The 19,049-nt window shown below is 49.8% G+C and overlaps 1 protein-coding gene across 4 annotated transcripts in view; it reads left to right on the plus strand.

Annotated features, from left to right (window-relative positions):
- MICAL2 (microtubule associated monooxygenase, calponin and LIM domain containing 2) overlaps positions 1-19,049 on the plus strand; it is a 223,342-nt gene that overhangs the window by 71,376 nt on the left and 132,917 nt on the right. For all 4 annotated transcript variants that reach the window (XM_047070161.1, XM_047070162.1, XM_047070163.1 and 1 more), the window contains 3 exons: positions 14,042-14,249; positions 17,493-17,609; positions 18,918-19,019. In XM_047070161.1, coding sequence (XP_046926117.1) covers positions 14,042-14,249; positions 17,493-17,609; positions 18,918-19,019 — 427 coding nt within the window. The remainder of the gene's footprint in view (positions 1-14,041; positions 14,250-17,492; positions 17,610-18,917; positions 19,020-19,049) is intronic.

Here is a 19,049-nt window from a genome sequence, read left to right on the forward strand (position 1 = left end):
TACAGGGATTTCTACATGCCTTCCAGATTTTTCTGAGTACCTGACACTCACACAACAACTTGGAAACTAAATCTCTTAACCTTTATGGGCTAAGGGTGTCTCTATAACCCTTTCTATTCCCAGCTTCAAGACCTCTTCACCCAGCCTGAGAGTGGCTTCCTTCCAGGTTTCTGCCTCTGCTCTTTCCCAATCCCTCTATGCATGTGCTTGGTGAAGTCCACCCAATTCCAGAAACTTTAGTGTCTTTTTTTTTCTTTCTGTGCTCAAGTGGGAGTAGCTGTGGGCAGAAAATGTGGCCTGTCCATCTGTTTCCCCAGCCCTCAACATGATGCCTAGAAAAAAACTGTGTTGAGTGTTATTTGAATGAATGCATGGGCAAATGAATGATAAATATCCTTTCTTCTTGGCTCCTGGGTAGGACAGCTTAAACCTTGTCCTTGCCTACCTCAGCACTCCCCCTTCCACCCGCACCTGTGTTTGCGTTGGGGCCAGCAGTTTGTTTGTTCTATCTGGAGGGTTACAGTAATTCTTCCCGTGCAGGGTCGCAGCTATGGTGCAATACGCCTGGATCCCGGAAGTCCTGCCTTGTGTATGTGGACTTCGTCAGCCAGCCTAAGAGGGGATGCCCCCAGCCATTCCAGTGGCCCAGGCATGGCCACTTCCAGAGAGCGGGAGCCCGAGATGCCCAGGCATGCCTCCTTCTTGGTGGCAGAGAGAATTCCCCAGCAGCCCCCAGCAGGCGGTGAGGAGAGGCTTTCCAGAGATGTGCCCTTCAAGATCCTCTGATAAAGAAAACATAACATGTTCTTTGGCAGGTTGTAATCCTGGGTGGGCAGGATGGTGTAGGGTTGGAGTCTCCCAATGTCTAGACACTGTGATCTACTCCCAGTTTTGAAAACATGTTAATTACAAGCCACTTTATAGTGTCAGGTTAACCCACCTGGAAGTTACGGGGAGCTTCTGGGCGAGCTTGCTCATTTCTTTTGTGTCAGCTGCATGTGGAGTCAGAACTGCATTGGGTGAGAATGGCCCAGAAGGCATGTGTCAGATGCTGTTATCTGCTGGTATCTGCAAGCTGTGAGGCCTCTTCACTGGGGAAGGAGTCTCTCTGGAAATAGACTGGGCCGTGTCTTGTGCACATCTGGATTTGGGATTTCCCCATTTAACCTTCAGTGGTTGGGTATGGGATATATAGCCCAATCCTGGGAGGTGGGTCAAGGTACGGGTTCCATATGGATTTTCCCTTGGGATGTGTCAGGATTTGCTGTCATTCCTAACTGGCTTTGTGATACCTGAAGTTGTTTCCCCTACCTGACCCTAACCGTTTCTCTGGTGAAAGATGAAAAACCCCATACTTCTTGGCGACCTCGTTTCTTTCCTTCTCCCCCAAACCTGTGCTTTGAAACAAGTTGTTTAATAGGCCACACATTTTAGATAATGTCTTCCCTCCATTGTTTGAAAAGTCCCAAGGCACATCACTGCTTACCAGCATTTCTAATCAGCCACAGATAATCTGTGTTCCCATGAAATTGATAAAACAACAACAACAACAACACAAAAAAAAAAAACCCTGCAAAATTAAGCAAGAGGGTGGTTAGTCACTTGGGGCCAAGTTGGACGGACCTTGGTTTGAAACTTAGCTCTGCCTCTTCCCAGATAAATTTTTCGGCAGTGGGACCTTAATGTCAGTGTATCCCATGAGTTACTTTCCATCTCATTTGATAAGATAGTATGTGCACAGCCCCCAAGATAGTGTCTCAGTGAATATCGACTATGACATGGGGCGCCTCGCCTCGGTGGCTCAGTCAGTTGAGCGTCCGACCTTGGCTCAGGTCATGATCTCACAGTTCACGGGTTTGAGCCCCGCATCGGGCTCCGTGCTGGCAGCTGAGAGCCTGGAGCCTGCTTCGGATTCTGTCTCTCTGTCTTGCTCTCACTCTTTGCCCCTCCCCCTACTCTATCTTTCACTCAAAAATGAATAAAAACGTTAAAAAAATTAAAAGAATATATTGACTATGATATTTTGGTTAGTGTCTGCAAACATCCTGGTTTGGGGGAAACGTACGATTGGACTTGATTCATTGATTTACTGGGCGATGCAGGTCTTCTGGGTCAGTGGCTCTTCTGGCCTCTGGGGATACAGTGTGACTAAGGGAGACACATTAGTTACCTGCTTTGTTGGAGGTTACACTGCACTGCAGGTGGAGGGAGGCACAGTGAACTAGTTAACAAATAAAAAAGATATTCTGGGTTGTGGTCAGCACCCTGGGAAAACAAGGAAACGTGAGAGTAAATGGGGTGGGGTGGGGAAGATACGTCTGAGGAATGCGATGTTTGGGGCGAGACCTGAATGGCGAGAGAAGCCTCTATACGATGTGCAGCAGGGCTTCTGGGCAGCAGGAGCAGCAAGGGAAGTTCATCAGAATTCAGGAGATACTGACAATGGCATCCAGGCTTTCGTGAGTATCTCCTTGGACCCCCTAAGATAAAGGGGACGCCGAGGAAGGAAGCAGCAGACAGGATGATCCAACCCAGCAGTTGGCAAAAAGTCTAAAATATTTACTGCCTGGTCCTCTACAGAAAGAGTGTGCTGACCCCTGAAGACTGGACAGTACGCACACCTATGGCCTTGGGGGACACAGGGCAGCTCGCGGGTATGGGGGCCCGCGGCCTGGCAGCCTTCTGGGCGCCCAGACTCCAGGCAGGGCACATCTACCCTGCTAAAGCACCCTGATAAAGGCCAATACATCTGCCCCCAAGGAATGTGAAACACCCTCAGCCTTCAAACTGGCGGGATCAACGCACCCGTGTCCCTGGGTGAGCTGGCCCGAGAGGTCTTGGAGGCGGAGCCCTGCTGCTTTCACTGAAAGAACTTCTGCTCGGGAGGAGGGGAGCAGGGAGACGAGCTGTCGGTCATTGCTGCCGCATAGCAAACGCTTACCGCGTGCTCGGCTGAGTTCTGCGGTCTATTGACTCCATCCCCGCAACAACCCTAATTCCTTGTTTATGGTGGAGGAAACGGAGGTCAACCCACTGGAGCCTAATGTGCTGCTGTACTGGAAGTCACACAGCTGGGAAATGGCCTTCCTGCCTCCCAGCCCGGGCCGCTCCCTCCACGGCCATGTGCATTGTTTCCCTGTGGAGTTCCTTGGAGGGCTGTGGGGGGGGGGGGCGGGGTTCACCTGTTTGCATGTGTGAATTACGTCCTGCTTAGACCCTAAGCCACATGCACCCAGCCACCTGCCTGTGTGGCCGTAGACCCTATAAAAGAGGAAGATGAAGGAAACCAGCATGTTCTTAACAGCATGTTCTTGTAGCATATTCTGACCTGCTGTGTCCTCCTTGGGAAACACTCCAGGGCTCTTGGCCGAGTGTTTGCTGGTCCACATATGCCTGTGGAGAGGCAGGGGTGGCCTTGTTCTCCTTGGGCTCTCGGCCCAGCTCTGGGCTGGCTGCAGAAACAGCCACTGGACTCAGGTAAGTAGTCTCTCCTTTGCTGACCTCAGAGCAATAAGAGTCTGTGAAGGCAGAAGGAACGCCTGGCCTGTTCTCATGCAGATGCATTACCATGCCCATAGAGGCCTTTCTGTAGAGGGCAGCCCAGGACAAGGCTGCTGCCCACTGATAGGGTCAGCCTTGCTTAGCACCGTGCGTGGTCACGGGATTAGGCGGCCCCAGTGAAGGAGTCAGAGTACCCATGATGGAGAAAAAAATGGGCCAGAAAGGGATAATGAACCCAAACATGTGGGAGAGAGGTGTCAGGGAGGGCGATATGAGAAGAAAGAGCCAAGGCACCCAGGTGGCTCCGTCGGCTAAGTGTCCACCTTTGGCTCAGGTCATGATCTTGCAGTTCATGGGTTCAAGCCCCACGTGGGGCTCTGTGCTGACAGCTCAGAGCCTGGAGCCTGCTTCAGATTCTGTGTCTCCTTCTCTCTCTGCCCCTGTCCCGCTAGTGTGCCCCCCCCCTCAAAAATAAACATTTTAAAAAATTTAAAAAAAGAAGAAGAGCTTGATGGTAGAGTCACGGGGACCTAGTAGAGACTCCTGGCCCTGTGCTTTGTTAGCTCCGTCATCTCAGGCAGGCGTGACACGATGGACGTGAGTTTGTGCTTTGGAACTGGAAGCCTGGGTCTGAATGTCAGTTCTTCCTTCCTAACGGTGTACAACCTTGGGCACTCCACTTAGCCATTCTGTGCCGTCATTTCCTAATTTGGGGTGGTTGTGAGGTTTGCATGAGTTAACGTGTGAGATGCCCTTGGATCAGTGCTTGACACAGAATTAGAGTTCAGTAAATGCCAGCTCCATTCATTCACGTCACCTGAGGTTCAGTTCCTCAGCTGTACGCTGGGCAAAGCAATGCGGCTTTCACAATGGAAATGAGTGCCTGCACCTAACACCGGCTGTAGGTCGGCATGTGGGAGATACGAAGTACGTTCTTCTCCTGACCTCAGGTGGCCCCCAGTCATGGCACCTGTTGAGCGGAAATGTGTGTCACCAGGAAGACTGATGACTGCTGGGCACGGCCCGGGCTGGGTTCTCTGGGCTGGGAAAGTATAGGTTGGTGGATGCTCAGACTGTGTCCTGCCTTTCTCGTTGGATTGAGTTACCATGATGTTGGCCCCTTCCAGAAGTCCCCAAGTCCTGGCTGGAAGGGGTGTCCTGCCATTGCTGTAGTTTTCCCGCTGGATCCTGCCAGTGCCTGCTGTTCTCCCAGCCACCTCACCAGTTAGGCCCCCAAAGGGTACTGGTCCACCCAGGGCCTGCTATGTATGCTCACCTCTCTTTTTTCTAATCCTCACCGAGCACTAGCCCTGTGCCAGGCTAGTGGCGTGGGACGCAGAGGCAAGCCAGGTATGACCCTGCCTTTGAGGAGATCACAAATTAAAATTCACTGAGAACCGGAGCAAGGGAGGGCTGTTGTGGATTCCCAGTCCGCTTTCTCCATGCCCCTGTCACCTGCGGTGGTCTCTGTGGCCCAGTGACCAAAGGCATGGTCTCCGGAGCCGAGTGCCTGGCTTCAAGTCCCGGCTCTGCCTCTTACTAGCTACAGCTGTGACATTGGCAAGACAGGTACAGGTGTCCCTGAATGAAGAACGCTGAGTGCTGACTATTGTTGTGTAATGTGGGGACCCCTACCTGACTGGACTTACAGGTTCTAAGAGCCTTAGCAAAAAGAGAAAGTGGTAACAGTGACCTAGCGTGTCTATTTCTGGATCCCGGATGGTTTGTGTATCTTAGCCCTACTTTTCCCCCACATGTGGATTATAACCCGCCTGAGATTTCTTAGCTTTGAGTATATCTGGCCTCAGCCCATTGGAGAAGGCTCCTTCCCCTGTTCTTCCTCAAGGAATGTGAGATTCCTCCACACCCTTTTTTGGGAGGGGGGGTCGTGGAAGGGTCTGGGACTTCTGTTCTTAGGGAGAAGAGGGAGCCAAGACAGCCGGCTGCTCGGCCCCAGACCCGCACCTTGACTAGAAACTCCTGGCTGCTCACTGCACACACCAAGATGCCGGCAGCAGAGCCGAGGGGACGAAAATGCACGGGGTCAACTAGAAGAAAGACCAGTGAGGGAGAGCAGACTGATAGGCTACAAGGAACAAAAATAATGTAATTTGTCACATCAAGTGAATATATTTAAGATATGTGCATTTCTTTGTGAATTGTATCTTAAAAAACAAAAAGGGTTTGGGGGCACCTGGGTGGTTCAGTTGGATGAGCATCTGACTTCGGCTCAGGTCATGATCTCACAGTTCGTGGGTTTGAGCCCCACATCGGGCTCTGTGCTGATAGCTCAGAGCCTGGAGCCTGTTTCCGATTCTGTGTATCTCTCTCTCTCTCTCTCTCTCTCTCTCTCTCTCTCTCTCTCGCTGCCCCTCTCTCTCAAAAACAAACATTAAAAAAAAAGTGGGGGGGAGCATTGAACACATCTCAAACTCCAATCAGTGATATCCTCAAGTATTTGGAAGGAAATGTACTGATTCTGCAATTTAGTTGGAATGCACCAAAAAAATAAGTTGATGAATGGGTAGAGGGACGGACGGATGAATAAATGTGTGATAAAGAAAGGAGAGCAAAATGTAATTATAGAATCTAGGTGGTTGGTACTTGTTTGTTCACTAAAATTCCTTCAGCTTTTCTGTGTATTTGAAAACCTTTGGGAAAATGTTGTAAAGAAAATACTATAAAGCTATAAGATTACAAACAGGAAAAAAAAAAGAGCCTACAATAGAACAATATACATGTACATCTGGAAATATTTACCAACATTTAAAATGCTGTTTGACTCAGTGCCTGGGTGGCTCAGTTGGTTAAGCATCCGACTTCAGCTCAGGTCATGATCTCACAGTTTGTGCATTTGAGCTCTGCGTCAGGCTCTGTGCTGACAATTCAGAGCCCGGAGCCTATTTTGAATTCTCTGTCTCCTCTCTGTGCCCTTCCCTGTTCGCACTCTCTCTCAAAAATAAATGTTAAAAAAATTTTAAAATGCTGTTTGGAAAGTTGGATGTTAATATGAAGAAAAATAAAACTAGGCCTACATATTTTTTGCAATAGATGCCCTTTTTTATATTAGAAAAAAATATATTTTTTACTTTATATGTTTGTGTATCTTATATGTTTTATATATAATTTTTTTTTAAGGGAAGAATGTTCCAGACAGGAGGCAAAGCAAATGAAAAAGGCCCTGTGTGTACATAGTGAGGCCATTATGGCTGGAGTGCAGAGAAGGAAGGAAGTGTGGTAGGAGCAGAAGACAGGAGAAATTAGAGGGCAAGGTCTTACAGGGCCTCAAGGCCATGATAAGGTCTGATTTTGAGCTCTTTGTGCCACGGGAAGACCTCGAGGTTGTGAGCTGGGAGTGAATGATCTGACTTCAGAAGGCCCTTTCCACTCCTTCGGGGGAGGGACTGTAAGGGAACAAGGGTGGAAGCTGGGCTGCCCACTCCCTCCAAACCCTCCCATTTTCTGGCCCAAACCTCAGTGTGGCATTTCTCCAGTGTCCACATCCTCGGCCTCGGGTGGCTACTCATGGACCCTCTTCTAGAGGGACTTCTTTTATGAAAGTCACCCGTCTGTCCCTCCAGCAAGTTTCTGCAGTCTTCACAGGTAATCCCCAAACAATGCAGCATTCATGATCTCCGTTTTATTTTTTCTCTGGTCCCAGCCAGCCGGTCTCTGAGGTTTCTCTCGTATCCTCTGCAATCCCACAGGGTGCTCAGCGATCCTTACATGTTTTAGTGGAGGAGGGGACATGTTAACAATAGACCACTGAGCACCTCCTGGAAACCTGAAGAGGTAATATATAAGCTTATGACTTCAAGCATTGACTCTGGAGTCCCAGGTCAGCTCCTGCTCTAGTTCTGGGACCCTGGTCACGTCCTATAAGCTTCCCAAATTCCAGTTTCCCAGTGCCAGATAGTAATGAATATGCCTAACTCAGGGTTTCGGTAGGAATGAAACGAGACACATTTCTTACAAAGAGCTTAGCACTGTTCCTGCACATTGTAAGCAGGCAGCCAGTGTGGGCTCTGGTTTTGATTGTTCCTGTTGGGAACACTGTGATTACTGTCGATTTTCCCAACACGGGAGGTACAGGCACCAACAAAGGTGGGACAGAGTTGGCACTGTTGATTAGGCACTTGGACATCTGCAGAGGAAGGGTCCTGTGCTGTCCTGGCAGGGGGGCTGGATGGGGCCCGGCACGCATGCCCTGACTTCAGGGCGCTTGTGCCGAGCGGGGAAAGACCGTGACGTATGACCAGCACCCAGAGGCAGGCGGCACCGCCTTGAGACCAAAGCCCCAATACAAGCGGACTCACAAGGCCAAGGGGCAGAATGTTTGCAAATGAAACATTTGCAGACCCTGTGGTGGTTGGTCGCAGGTGCACCTCAGAGCGCTGGCTCGAACTGGAAAGGAAGGACCGGGAGGAATGGAATGTTTCTCAGAGGCATTTGTATTATTATTATTATTATTATTTTTATTTTTATTTTTTTCAGAGCAGACAGGGAGAGCAGGATATCTTTTTCCTTTTCCTTTCTGTGAATTTCTGAGGTTAGTGAGTGGTGTTCATTGTTACTCAGGAATAACTGGGTGTGACCCAGATACAGGAGAGCCAGACAGGGGCGGGGCCTGTCAAGTCAGATGAGATTTAGCTCCCTGCCCAGAGTGCCCCTTGAAATCCCCGGCAAGAGCCCCTGTCTGACCACCCAACCCACAGAGACTCCTCCATGGCTAGAAACTGAAGTGGCTACGTCTCTCCACTTAGTGCTGCCCTGCGGAATGGGGGTGTGGGGCCAGGCCCCTGCCGCAAGCCCTCCATATTAGCGTGTGGGTGGCACTTGGGATGGCAAAGTCTCCATCCTGTGATTCTGAGATGAGCTGTTTTCACCCATGGTGACCCAGTAACAGGGCCTTCCTGCCTGGGTTCAGATAAGCAGCTGGTCCTAAGGGCCAGTGAAGCTGGGAAGCCACATGAGGAAGTGGGGCGGCATGTCCCTGGAACCAGAGCGCTGCCCCAGAGAACCGGCCCCAGAGAACGGGCCCGCGGGGCCAGGAAGATGGCACCATGCCTCACCTCCCATCACTCGGCTCTCCACCAGGGTCGCCAGCCCCCCAGATGCACTGGAGAAGGCTTGCATTGTCCGTGGCCAAACCCCTCACTGCCAAGGCACCTGCCAAGGTGGCTTCCTGGACTTGCACGAGCTCAAGGTCCATCCGGCCCATAAACTCCCACCCTAGGGAAGCATAGGAGGCTCAGCCCAGACCCAGGCCTGTAGGCCTTCTGGGCACCCAGCCTGAACCCCAGCTCCATTCAGCAGGCCGAGGTGTGCCCCATGCAGAGAAATGGTGAAAAGCCACCTTCCTTCGTCCTGACTGCACCCCTGAGGTCTGCTTTACTGTCATGTCAGATACGTGGTTCCGAGCACAGGTCTTGGACCCCCGTTGCCTCTGTTTGTATCCAAACTTGACCACTTACTCATCCCGTGACCGACCCGAGGGACTTTCTTCCTGTCTTTTGCTCCTGTTTCTTAGCTCAAAAATGGTGATACTAAGGGCACCTGGACCAAGTGACTTCACTTTTTCCATTCCCCAGTTTGCTCATTGACCAAGTGGAGGTGATGAGGACACTGACCTCACAGGGCCGTGGGAACGATGAAATACATAAAGTGATCAGGACAGTGCCTGGCAAGTAGAAAGTCCTGGGCCCATAGAGTTTAGATGCCGTACTCCTCCTTTTCAACAAGGCGCAGAGCGCTGGGGAAACGCAGGCCCCGGCCTTCCTGCCGCCTCCGGGCGCTGGCTTTCCGTGCCCCTCCTCACCGGAACGTCTGCACACAGAGCCCCCAGGGAAACTGGAGGCAGAGTTCAGAAGCGGAAATCAAATCTCCAGACTGCTAACCCCTGGCTTAGCCCCTGGTCCCCTCGGCACTTCCCTTGGGGGACTGAATACCTTTAGCATTCTTGGCATGGTCCCAATACACCCACCCGCTTGTGGATCGGAACATGCATCATGCCATCAAGAAGTGGGTACTGCCTGCTCGGCTCCTCTTGGATCGTGAGAGAGTCTTGTGTGGCTGAGGCTGCCCCAGCCCTGTGCCTGAAGCATGATCGGTGCCTCGACTGTGGGCTAGTCTGCTCGTCCCCCGCTCCCACCCCTTGATAAGTAAGAGCTGATTTTTCCATGTGGTGTTTGTCTCTCCACGAATGCACTGCCAAGCTTATCTATACAATGGATTTCCTGCTGGTGTTGGGTCTGCCCCACTCCCCACTGGGTAATAAATCGATGTCGCCTGAGCACGCAGATCTGCTGACGTCCGTAATGCTGGTGGCCTTGGCAGACCCCAGCTAACCCCCGCCTGGGTGGGAAAGGCAGACATAAACCCTGGCTGACATGAACCACAGATCCCAGTTACTGATAGAGAGCCAGAACTGGGTGGGCGGGGTGGGTGTGAGAAGTTCATGCGCATCTACCAACTGTTTATCGAGGCCGCCTGTGTGCCAGGCCATGTACTGGGCTCTGAGCATAACAGAAATGCAGGGGACACAGGGAGAGAGTTTGAGGAGCACCCACGCTGGCCTGGGAAACATGCAGATCATTATAACGGCAGAGCCTAGCTCCGGGGTAACATTTAGCATGGACCCTGTGGACAGAATGTACCGTGTCACTTGGGGCTCGAGGAAGGCCTCGGGGCTGAGTCCTAATGAAAAGTTTTCTTTCCTTGGCACCCGGTCCTCAGCAGCGAGAGCCCAGACGGGTCTGGGAAATGTGGAGAGTTTTTCACATTGAGTTATCATGAGCCTTTGCGTCTGGGGTCTGTTTGCACTACACCCAACATCCGGAGCTTCCTTCTCTCCTGTCCTCTGCCCAGGCCCGGGGCAGTTGCGCTTTGTGGCCTCTAGTCAGAACTCCTAAGTTCCTATGTTAATCATAACAAGTGTGTTCCGAGAGGAACCGGCCCGGCCCCTGCCAGCAAGCCTTCTCTCCTGTCTTGATAACATCTGCACCAAATTTGCTCCCTTTATATAATTAGGCCCATTGGTATTTGCTTTGACTTTAGATTACAGTATGCCTGGCGTCTCTGAAATTTCAGGCCCAAAGTATGTGCTGGGGCCCAGAGTGGTGGGAAAACTGACCTTTCACCGGTGGGATTTCAGGTTTAGCCAGTACCCTGGCTACTGTTTGCATGAAAAATGCACAGCAGCCCCTGCCCCACCCCCCACCCCACCCCACTGGTGGGAAAGGGATCTCCTGCCTTGCTCTGGGAGTGGTGTTGGGTCAGGCCTGGTGGATAGAAGGGTGCAGGCGGGCTCCCCTCCTCCTCCTCCTCCTGCCCATCTTCCCCCACATCCTCCCACCCCCACACCATCCCTGGCTTTGGAGTGACAGCACTCAGCAAACAGAAGAAGATGCACTAATGGCAAAGAAATGCAGTGAATCCAGGCTTAACCCCAAAGCCAACCTCAGAGTGTCAGGGTTCGGAATCTTACTTTGAAATGCCCGTCATGGTCTGGCCAAGGCAAGCCAGAGGAGCTGTTTGGGGTGTGAGATAAGGAGTGGGGGCGGTGGCTCTCCCCAGTGTGCTCTAACCAGAAAGGAAGCAAATGGATTTGCACGCCCGTTCCCCGACATCTCTGGAGTGAGTCGTATCTCAGTGGTGACTTCATTTCCCCTAATGGGGTTTCTGCAAACTCTCTGGAAGGTTCCAGCTGGTAAGCCACGCTGATTGTGGTGTGGGAGTTTGTGATATGCTTGTTTGCACTTGCCCTTTGAGACCCCAGAGGCCCCAGATGAGTGATAACTGGATGATGGAATATTTGCTAGGGGAAGGGACGTGCATTTTTCAAAGATAAGGTTTGATCCTGAGCAGAAGGGAAGCTTCCAGATGCCTCTGACATGTTCAGCAGTGAGGTGTGGGTGGGTACAGATCTCTTTCCCTGTTGCCTTGCTGGGGTATCCGCCCCAGGTGCACTCTTGCCTCTTGAAGTTGCTTCAGGGACCGCCCAGGGGCGGGGCGGGGTGCTGCCCAGGGGTCTCTGACTCTTTCAGCCAAAACACTGTCGTTTTCCTGTCTAGATGGTTCTGGCACTCCCTCGTGATTTTGTTTAAATGGAAGGGCTTTTGTCCAGCGTAACCAATGAGGTCATTACATGTTGTCCCTTCTCTCGTAACAGGCTGAAGCTTCCTTGGGGAAGGGCCCTTGTCCTGTTCAACACTGCAGCATCCATTGAAACCTAGTGTGGGACTCGTATAGAATCCCGTCCTGTCACCTCCGCTCACCACAGCCTGCAGGACCAAGGCCATACTCCTTCACTTAGTGTTTCAGACCCTTAGCATCTGGCTCCAGACTGACTCTCATCTCTTCTCCCTCCTTCCTTTCCCTTCCCTCAAAGTACCCTTCTCTACCCACCTTAAAGAACTTCTTTCTCTTTGAAACGGATGGTCCCCTCTGCTGCAATGTTCTTTCTTCTTTTTATTCCTGGTAGAAGTCGTACAGCAGTAGGAGCTCAGCCTGATGGGCTCTGGAGTGAGACCACCTGGGTTTGCATCCTGATTCTGTCCCTTCGGATCTGGGAAGCCAGGAGCCAGTTCCCTCGCTGCGTTGTGCCTCAGTTTTCCCATCTGTGAAATGAGGATGACAATAGTTTCTTCCTCTCGTCTCTGTGGTGAGGAGGAATCACTAACCACAGAGGGCTCTGGTTGCTTACTCCAGAAGTTTGCCACTAGGCTCAGGCTCCCTTGAAGACAGGGACTGGGGCTCAGCGAATAACAGAGTCTACACTAGTGTGTACCAAATTCCATACCATACGCTTTTTCTTCTCATGCAAGCATTTTCTTAAGATATGACTCGCACACCATATCAGTCACCCTTTTAAAGTATGTAATTCAATGGTTTTAATGTAGTCACAAAGCTGTGCAAGCACCACAACTATCGAATTCTCGAATGTCTTACCACCATAAAAAGAAACCGCATGCCCATTATGGGTCATTCCCCACCCCACCCCCGTTCCCAGGCAACCCCTAATCTACTGTCTGCCTCCCTGGATTTGCCTACTCTGGACATTTTACATAAATGGAATCATACGATATGTATCCCTTTGGGTCTGATGTCATTTGTTTGGCATGACGTTTCCAAGGTTCATCCATATATCAGTACTTCGTTCCTTTTTTTTTTTTTTAATTTTTTTTTCAATGTTTTTTTTTTTTTTTAATTTATTTTTGGGACAGAGAGAGACAGAGCATGAACGGGGGAGGGGCAGAGAGAGAGGGAGACACAGAATCGGAAACAGGCTCCAGGCTCTGAGCCATCAGCCCAGAGCCTGACGCGGGGCTCGAACTCCCGGACCGCGAGATCGTGACCTGGCTGAAGTCGGACGCTTAACCGACTGCGCCACCCAGGCGCCCCAGTACTTCGTTCCTTTTTATAGTTGAATAAGCCATTGTATCAATAGACCACATTTTGTTTATTCATCAACTGATAGACATTTCGGTTTCTATTTTTTGGCTCTAATGAGTCATGCTGCCGTGAACATTCATGGGCACGTTTTTGTGTGAACATATGTTTTTACTTCTCTTGGGTATAAACATGGGAATAGAATTGCTGGCTCATATGGCAGCTCTATGTTTAAGTTTTTGAGGAGCTGCCAGACTGTTCCAAAGCATCTGTACCATCTTGCAAAGCATCTGCCTGCCAGTAACGTATGTGGGTTTCAGTTTCTCCACTTCTTCACCAACACTTGTTTTTGTCTGAACTTTTTGATTATAGTCATCCTAGCGGGTATGAGGTGGTATCTCGTGTGGCTTTGATTTGCATTTCCTTGGTGGATAATGATATTGAGCATCTTTTCACGTGCTTGTTGGCCATTTGTATATCTTCTTTGAGAAAGCATCTATTCAGATTATCTCCTGTTCCTTAATTGGGTTGTTTGTCTTTTTTTTTTTTTATTGGCAAGTTGTAAAATTCTTTATATATTTTGGATACCAGTCCCTTACAAGATAGACGATCTGCAGATATTTTCTCCCATCTGGGGGTTGTCTTTTCACTTTTTTTTATTATGGCCTTTGAAACACAAAATCTTTTAGGAATAAAGTCCAATTTATCTCTTCATTTGTTGCTTGTGCTTTTGGTGTCACATCGAAGAAATCATTGCCTAATCCAAGGTCACAGAGATGCACCATAAGCTTTTTTAATGGAATCTTATTTTCAATAATTCCCCAAGGAAAGAGCAATAGACCCATTCACAGATGAGGAAGCTAAGGTATCAAATGCCAGAGCTGGGATTTAAGCCCAGTTCAGTCTGACTCGGAACCTCAAGTGTATCTGTGCTCCCCCCAAGTCCTTTTACTTCTGTGTCCTTTGTAGGGTGTGGCACAGTGCCTGGTTAGGCCCACAGATAATGTACCTCGGGTGGATGAATGGCAGGTCCCAAAAAGGTGCTTGGTTTGTACTTGCTGGTTGATTTGCGTGGACCAGTTAGGTGTTGACTAGGAGTTTGTGTCCACAATGCTAGAGATCACTGAGTGTTTCTCTCTTACCTCTGCAGTGTCTCATTGTTGGGGGAGGACCATGTGGTTTGCGCACTGCCATTGAACTTGCCTACCTAGGGGCCAAAGTGGTTGTGGTGGAGAAGAGGGACACCTTCTCCAGGAACAATGTGCTGCACCTCTGGCCTTTCACCATCCATGACCTACGGGGACTGGGAGCCAAGAAATTCTACGGGAAGTTCTGCGCTGGCTCCATTGACCACATCAGTGAGTAGAGCCAATGGTGGCATCCCATTCAGGGAGGGCTCTGACCCTGGGTGGGGCATATCTCTCCACACTAAGGAGTCTCCAGGATGTTCCAGCTTACAAGTCCCTGGGGGATCCATGCATTCAACTGGCAGACATTTCATGAAGGGCCTGCTTTGTGCCTCGTGCTGGCATCTATGCTGGGTATGCCCCACGGAGCAGTAAGCACGTCTTGTTCACCAGAGTATCTCCAGGGTGTAAAAGAGTTCTTGGCACATAGTAGATGTCTGGTAAACTTCTGTTGAATGAATGAAGTGTGGGAAACCGAAACAGAGACAAGTGACATGGTCTGCACTCTCAGAGAGCTCACCGATCTTGTCAACAATAAACTGCACTTTAATAGAGTAGTCAGACTTGCTGGAGGAGTTCAGAAGAGGGAGGCACACAAAACCATTGAGTGGGCCTCTTAGATGTTGTGTTGTGGTGCTGGGGGAAGCGACGGCAGGTTTTAGAAGAGAGGAATGACACAATCGGCAGATTCCGTACCAAGTTTCCTTGAGTTTTAAAAAGAGAGAGGGCATCATGATAGGTGTTCATCCGGACAAGGAGGGGAAGGAGAGAACATGGATTCCAGGCCCTGGGCCAGCCCTGTAAGCTTAGCATGCTTGGGTAGGGCAAGGTGAGCACTGAGGCCCTTTGGCTCTGCATTCCTCAGGCCTGGGTCTCTCCAGGCAAGATCTGTGCAGACCAGCTGTAGGACAGACTTCCCCTAATGCTTAACAGGGAGGAGGTCTTTAGCCACCTTGTATATAAGACTGTGACCCATAAAAGTCAGGGAGATTGATACTATGGGGAGAGTTCAAGGGTTTGAACAGATCTGGGCCCCAAATTGGTCTTGCCCATTTGCTGTGTAACTTGGGTCAAATTCCTTGACCTTCCTCAAGCCCCAAGTTTTGTCTCCCACACATGTGATTAATGCCTGCCTACCAGGACCAGGATTAAGTGAGGTCAAGTTTGTGATGTGCTTCTCACTGTGCCTGTCAAGTAGTAGGTACTTGGGAAGTGCTTTGCATCTGCTGGTGTACAGTGAGCAAGAAGTGGCCGGGGTCCCCAACTTCAGGGTTCAGTCTCTCAACCAGTGGGCGGGAGGAGAACCCTGAGAGCCATGTTCTCATGAGGACAGGAGCCGACGGGAAAGGGCGTGGGGCTCAGAGGAATGACTGGAGACAATGGTCAACCACATAGGGTGTAATTTAGTCACAAGTAAAGAGAACCTATCAGCAGTGGCCCCACACTTTATTCCCACTCTGGGATGAGAAAATTCCAGGAGTCCATTGGAAAGAAATTTGGATTCACCCATAAGGCTGCAGTGTCAGCTTTCAGGGTATTCCCTACCACCCACAGAAGAATTTTTGTTGGTTACCAACCCAGGATGACAACATTGAGTGCCACTCTCTCATCAAGGCTTCCTGAGAGGCAGAGCTGGGTCCTTGTGAGGGCCCCAGTCTGTTGGGCTGCCTTCCCTGTGGGCCAGGAGCCCCTCTGTGCCCCATTGGTGGGGCTCCAATTTAACCCCTAGTTCTTAGAAAAGTCCCAGTATGCAGAAACACTGGCAGGACTCTGGATCCCAGCTTCTGGCATTCAGGGCGCTCATTGCCAAGAGCAATTCCAGTGCCTGTGAGAAGGGAGGCAGGGAGAATTTTTTGAACACCTAATGTGTGCTGGAACAGGATAGATTAGCAACCTTGAAATGATGAGGAGAGACCTGGCCTGTTTCCAGGCAGGAAGGGGGATTGGGTTCTTTGAGCCCCAGCTGATTGGCTTCTTTCCAGACCAACCGTGGCCTCCAGTCCCAGTGGCGCCCCAGCCCTCAGCACTGCTCAGCAATTCTCCATGGTCCTGTGTCAGCATCCTCCTCCAGTCCCCAGGTGGCTGCTCTGAACCCCCACCACAGCCGCCTCCTTCTGAGCAGATGGCCTTCCTCCTGTGCTCTGGGGGAGAGAAGCCACTGGCGGGTACTCCTCAGTCCCAGCCCCCTCCTTCCTCCTGCACTCGCTTCCACCCCAGTACCCATTCCTTCCTCTTGCCCCATGTAGGAGGCAGAGCTGGCCGCTCAGCTCCCCTCTCTCCCTCCTGGCTTCCTGCTCCCCCAAGCCCTCTGTTATTTCCTTTACCGTTTTCTATTTCAAAACATTTATTCTAGAAAGGGAGGATATAGACTTTGTCTGTGCCTCTCCTGTTCATGCCTCCTTCCTTTGTAATCTGACTTCTCCCCCACCACCCTGCCAAAGAGATTTCCACAGAGATTTCCACCCCCAGGAAGCCTCCTAACTCCCAAGCGCCTCTTTGTAATCCTTAATCTGTCTGTGGGGATCTGGTATTCTCCTGGCTTCTGGGACTGCAGCTCAGGTGCTGTTCTGCTGCTCCCCTGCCCCCAATCACCATGCTCTGACCCAGTCTGTTTACATGTGTTTCCTCCACTAGAGTGAGTTCCATATCTCTTGTGCCTCCCATGGCACCTGGCCCATTGCAGATGCTCAGTAAATGTTAAATGAACAAAGCCCAATAAATACAGAGGGACCCACAGAAAGTTTCTTGCTCTATAGAAAAATATTTGGAGACATCCCTACATGTGCTGAATGGCAGGGCCAAGGGAGAGATAGGAGGTGACACTTACTGGGAAAGTTTAGAAGAGTGGGTGGGAGGTGAATTATCACGAGCCCAGTTCCATAGGGAGAATTCCCCAGCCACCCCTGACCGTGGGTGGCTAAGAGCTTAGGCTCAGTCTGCCATGAGATGAACCATTTTATCACTGACTTTACTTGTGACCATTTACTCTCTCTGTCTACTCCCCTTTCCATCTCTACCTTGTCAAACTTATAGCCTATCTCAGGAAGGAGGCAGGAAAGAGAGAGCTTCCATTATTATGGCATTATCTAAAAGCTAGAGCACAGTGTAGGAATCAGACAGATCTGGGTCCACATTGTAGTTTTGCTGCTGTGTCACCTTAAGCAAATCACTTCACCTCACTGAGCCTCAATTTCTTATCCATTAAATGGGAATAATTATCCCAAAGTGTCACAATAAGGGTTAAGTGAGAAAACACCGAGTGGCTGGCACATAATTAGTTCTCGGTAGTGATCATGGTTGGTACATGACTATGCGCAGAGATCATCGAGGAGTGATTATATAGTACCCTGTATGCAGGAGACACTCAAGCACTACTGCTGACACGTCTTCTCTTTCCCCTTTCCTTTCTAATAGGTATTCGTCAGTTGCAGCTCATCCTATTCAAGGTGGCCCTGATGCTGGGCGTTGAAATCCACGTGAATGTGGAGTTTGTGAAGGTTCTAGAGCCTCCTGAAGATCAAGAAAATCAAAGTACAGTATACTTTTCCTTTCATATCTAGAAATCAGATATCGCAAAATGGAAATCGCATTTGTAGTTCTCAGAGGATGTTTCTGTAAGAGTTATTCTTGTTGGGGACTGTTTGGTATAATTCTGTCAAGGATATTTTACCTTTTTGGACCAGGGCTACCTACCACTTTAGTTTTTCTCTTCTTCCCCACCGGGGGTTGGTTATGCCATTAAACCTGTAATTTTGTTACCCTGTCACTAGGGGGCAGTAATTTGACAAATGAAGTAATAAGTAATTAGGATAGAAGACCTACATTTGGTTGTTTGATAAAGTTCATTCCTATGCTCTTCCAGCTATGTGGGAAAACACACAGTTACTTGGATATTTTGTACCCATATGATATTTTAAAATCCAGTTAGAAATGTGAAGCTTCTAGAGAAAATATGAAATAAGTGCTCATGATATAATTTGGCATGTAATATTTTTAAGCCTTACTAAAGTATAATTTACAAACCACAAACTTCGCCCATTGTGGGTGTCTTATTATTTAGTAATGCTTCCCTTTCTCCTTTAATATGTTTATGTAAATGCTGATCTCTCACACACCACGGACGGAGACTTTGTTCCTGATGCCTCTGCATCTTATTATCAAAATCTTCTGCTGAGGCAGGACCTTCAGTTTGGGCAACTTCATGTCAGAGACCTCAGAGCTCCATGTGCTCATTCAGTTCTGACTTCTCCTGTCCTCAGCCCAGGATATTTGAAAATTTAGAAGAGGCTTTAGGTGGCTTTGGTAGCCTCTCTCAAACCTCTGGTGGATGTTAAATCCCAGTTATGGGTGACCAGCAAGATTTTACCTGAAAATGTTATCATAGAAGGCTGTGTACTGCCCGACAGAACATTCTGACCATAATGAAGTGGCAATTCAAACTGGTTTCTACACCCTGCACATCCTCCGGGTCTGGTCAGTAATGGGAGGGCAAGGAGGAATATAGGGGAAGATGAAGAGAGCAAGGTAGAAAACGCTGGGAAAAATAAGGTTCAAGTAAGACTAGTTTAAGAGTCACTGAGGATAGTCTCCCAACCTGCACAGAAACCAGTTACATCAAGCATAGGGTTGACGCTGCTGGTTTACCTTGTCCCGGATTGAATTGATACTAAAGCCAGAAGGAGTCCAGATGAGAGTGTGAGTTGGGATGACTCTGGGTCTTTCCTCTGGCAGCTCTGTCTGGGGTGCCTACACATAGGGGTATTATCCATTTTTCCTGGCTGACACCAAGATGCCTCCCACCTTTCTCTGCCAACTCAAATCATTTTTCTGTTCTGGCAGAAATCGGCTGGCGGGCAGAATTTCTCCCTGCGGACCACGCTCTGTCGGACTTTGAGTTTGACGTCATCATTGGCGCTGATGGCCGCAGGAACACGCTGGAAGGTGAAGACTGTTCCTGGAGCTGAGGAAGGG

The sequence above is a fragment of the Lynx rufus genome, unplaced genomic scaffold (genome assembly GCF_022079265.1).
Source record: "Lynx rufus isolate CCGP_SWC_20201006 ecotype Redwood Valley unplaced genomic scaffold, mLynRuf1.p SCAF_9, whole genome shotgun sequence".
Lineage (NCBI taxonomy): Eukaryota > Metazoa > Chordata > Mammalia > Carnivora > Felidae > Lynx > Lynx rufus.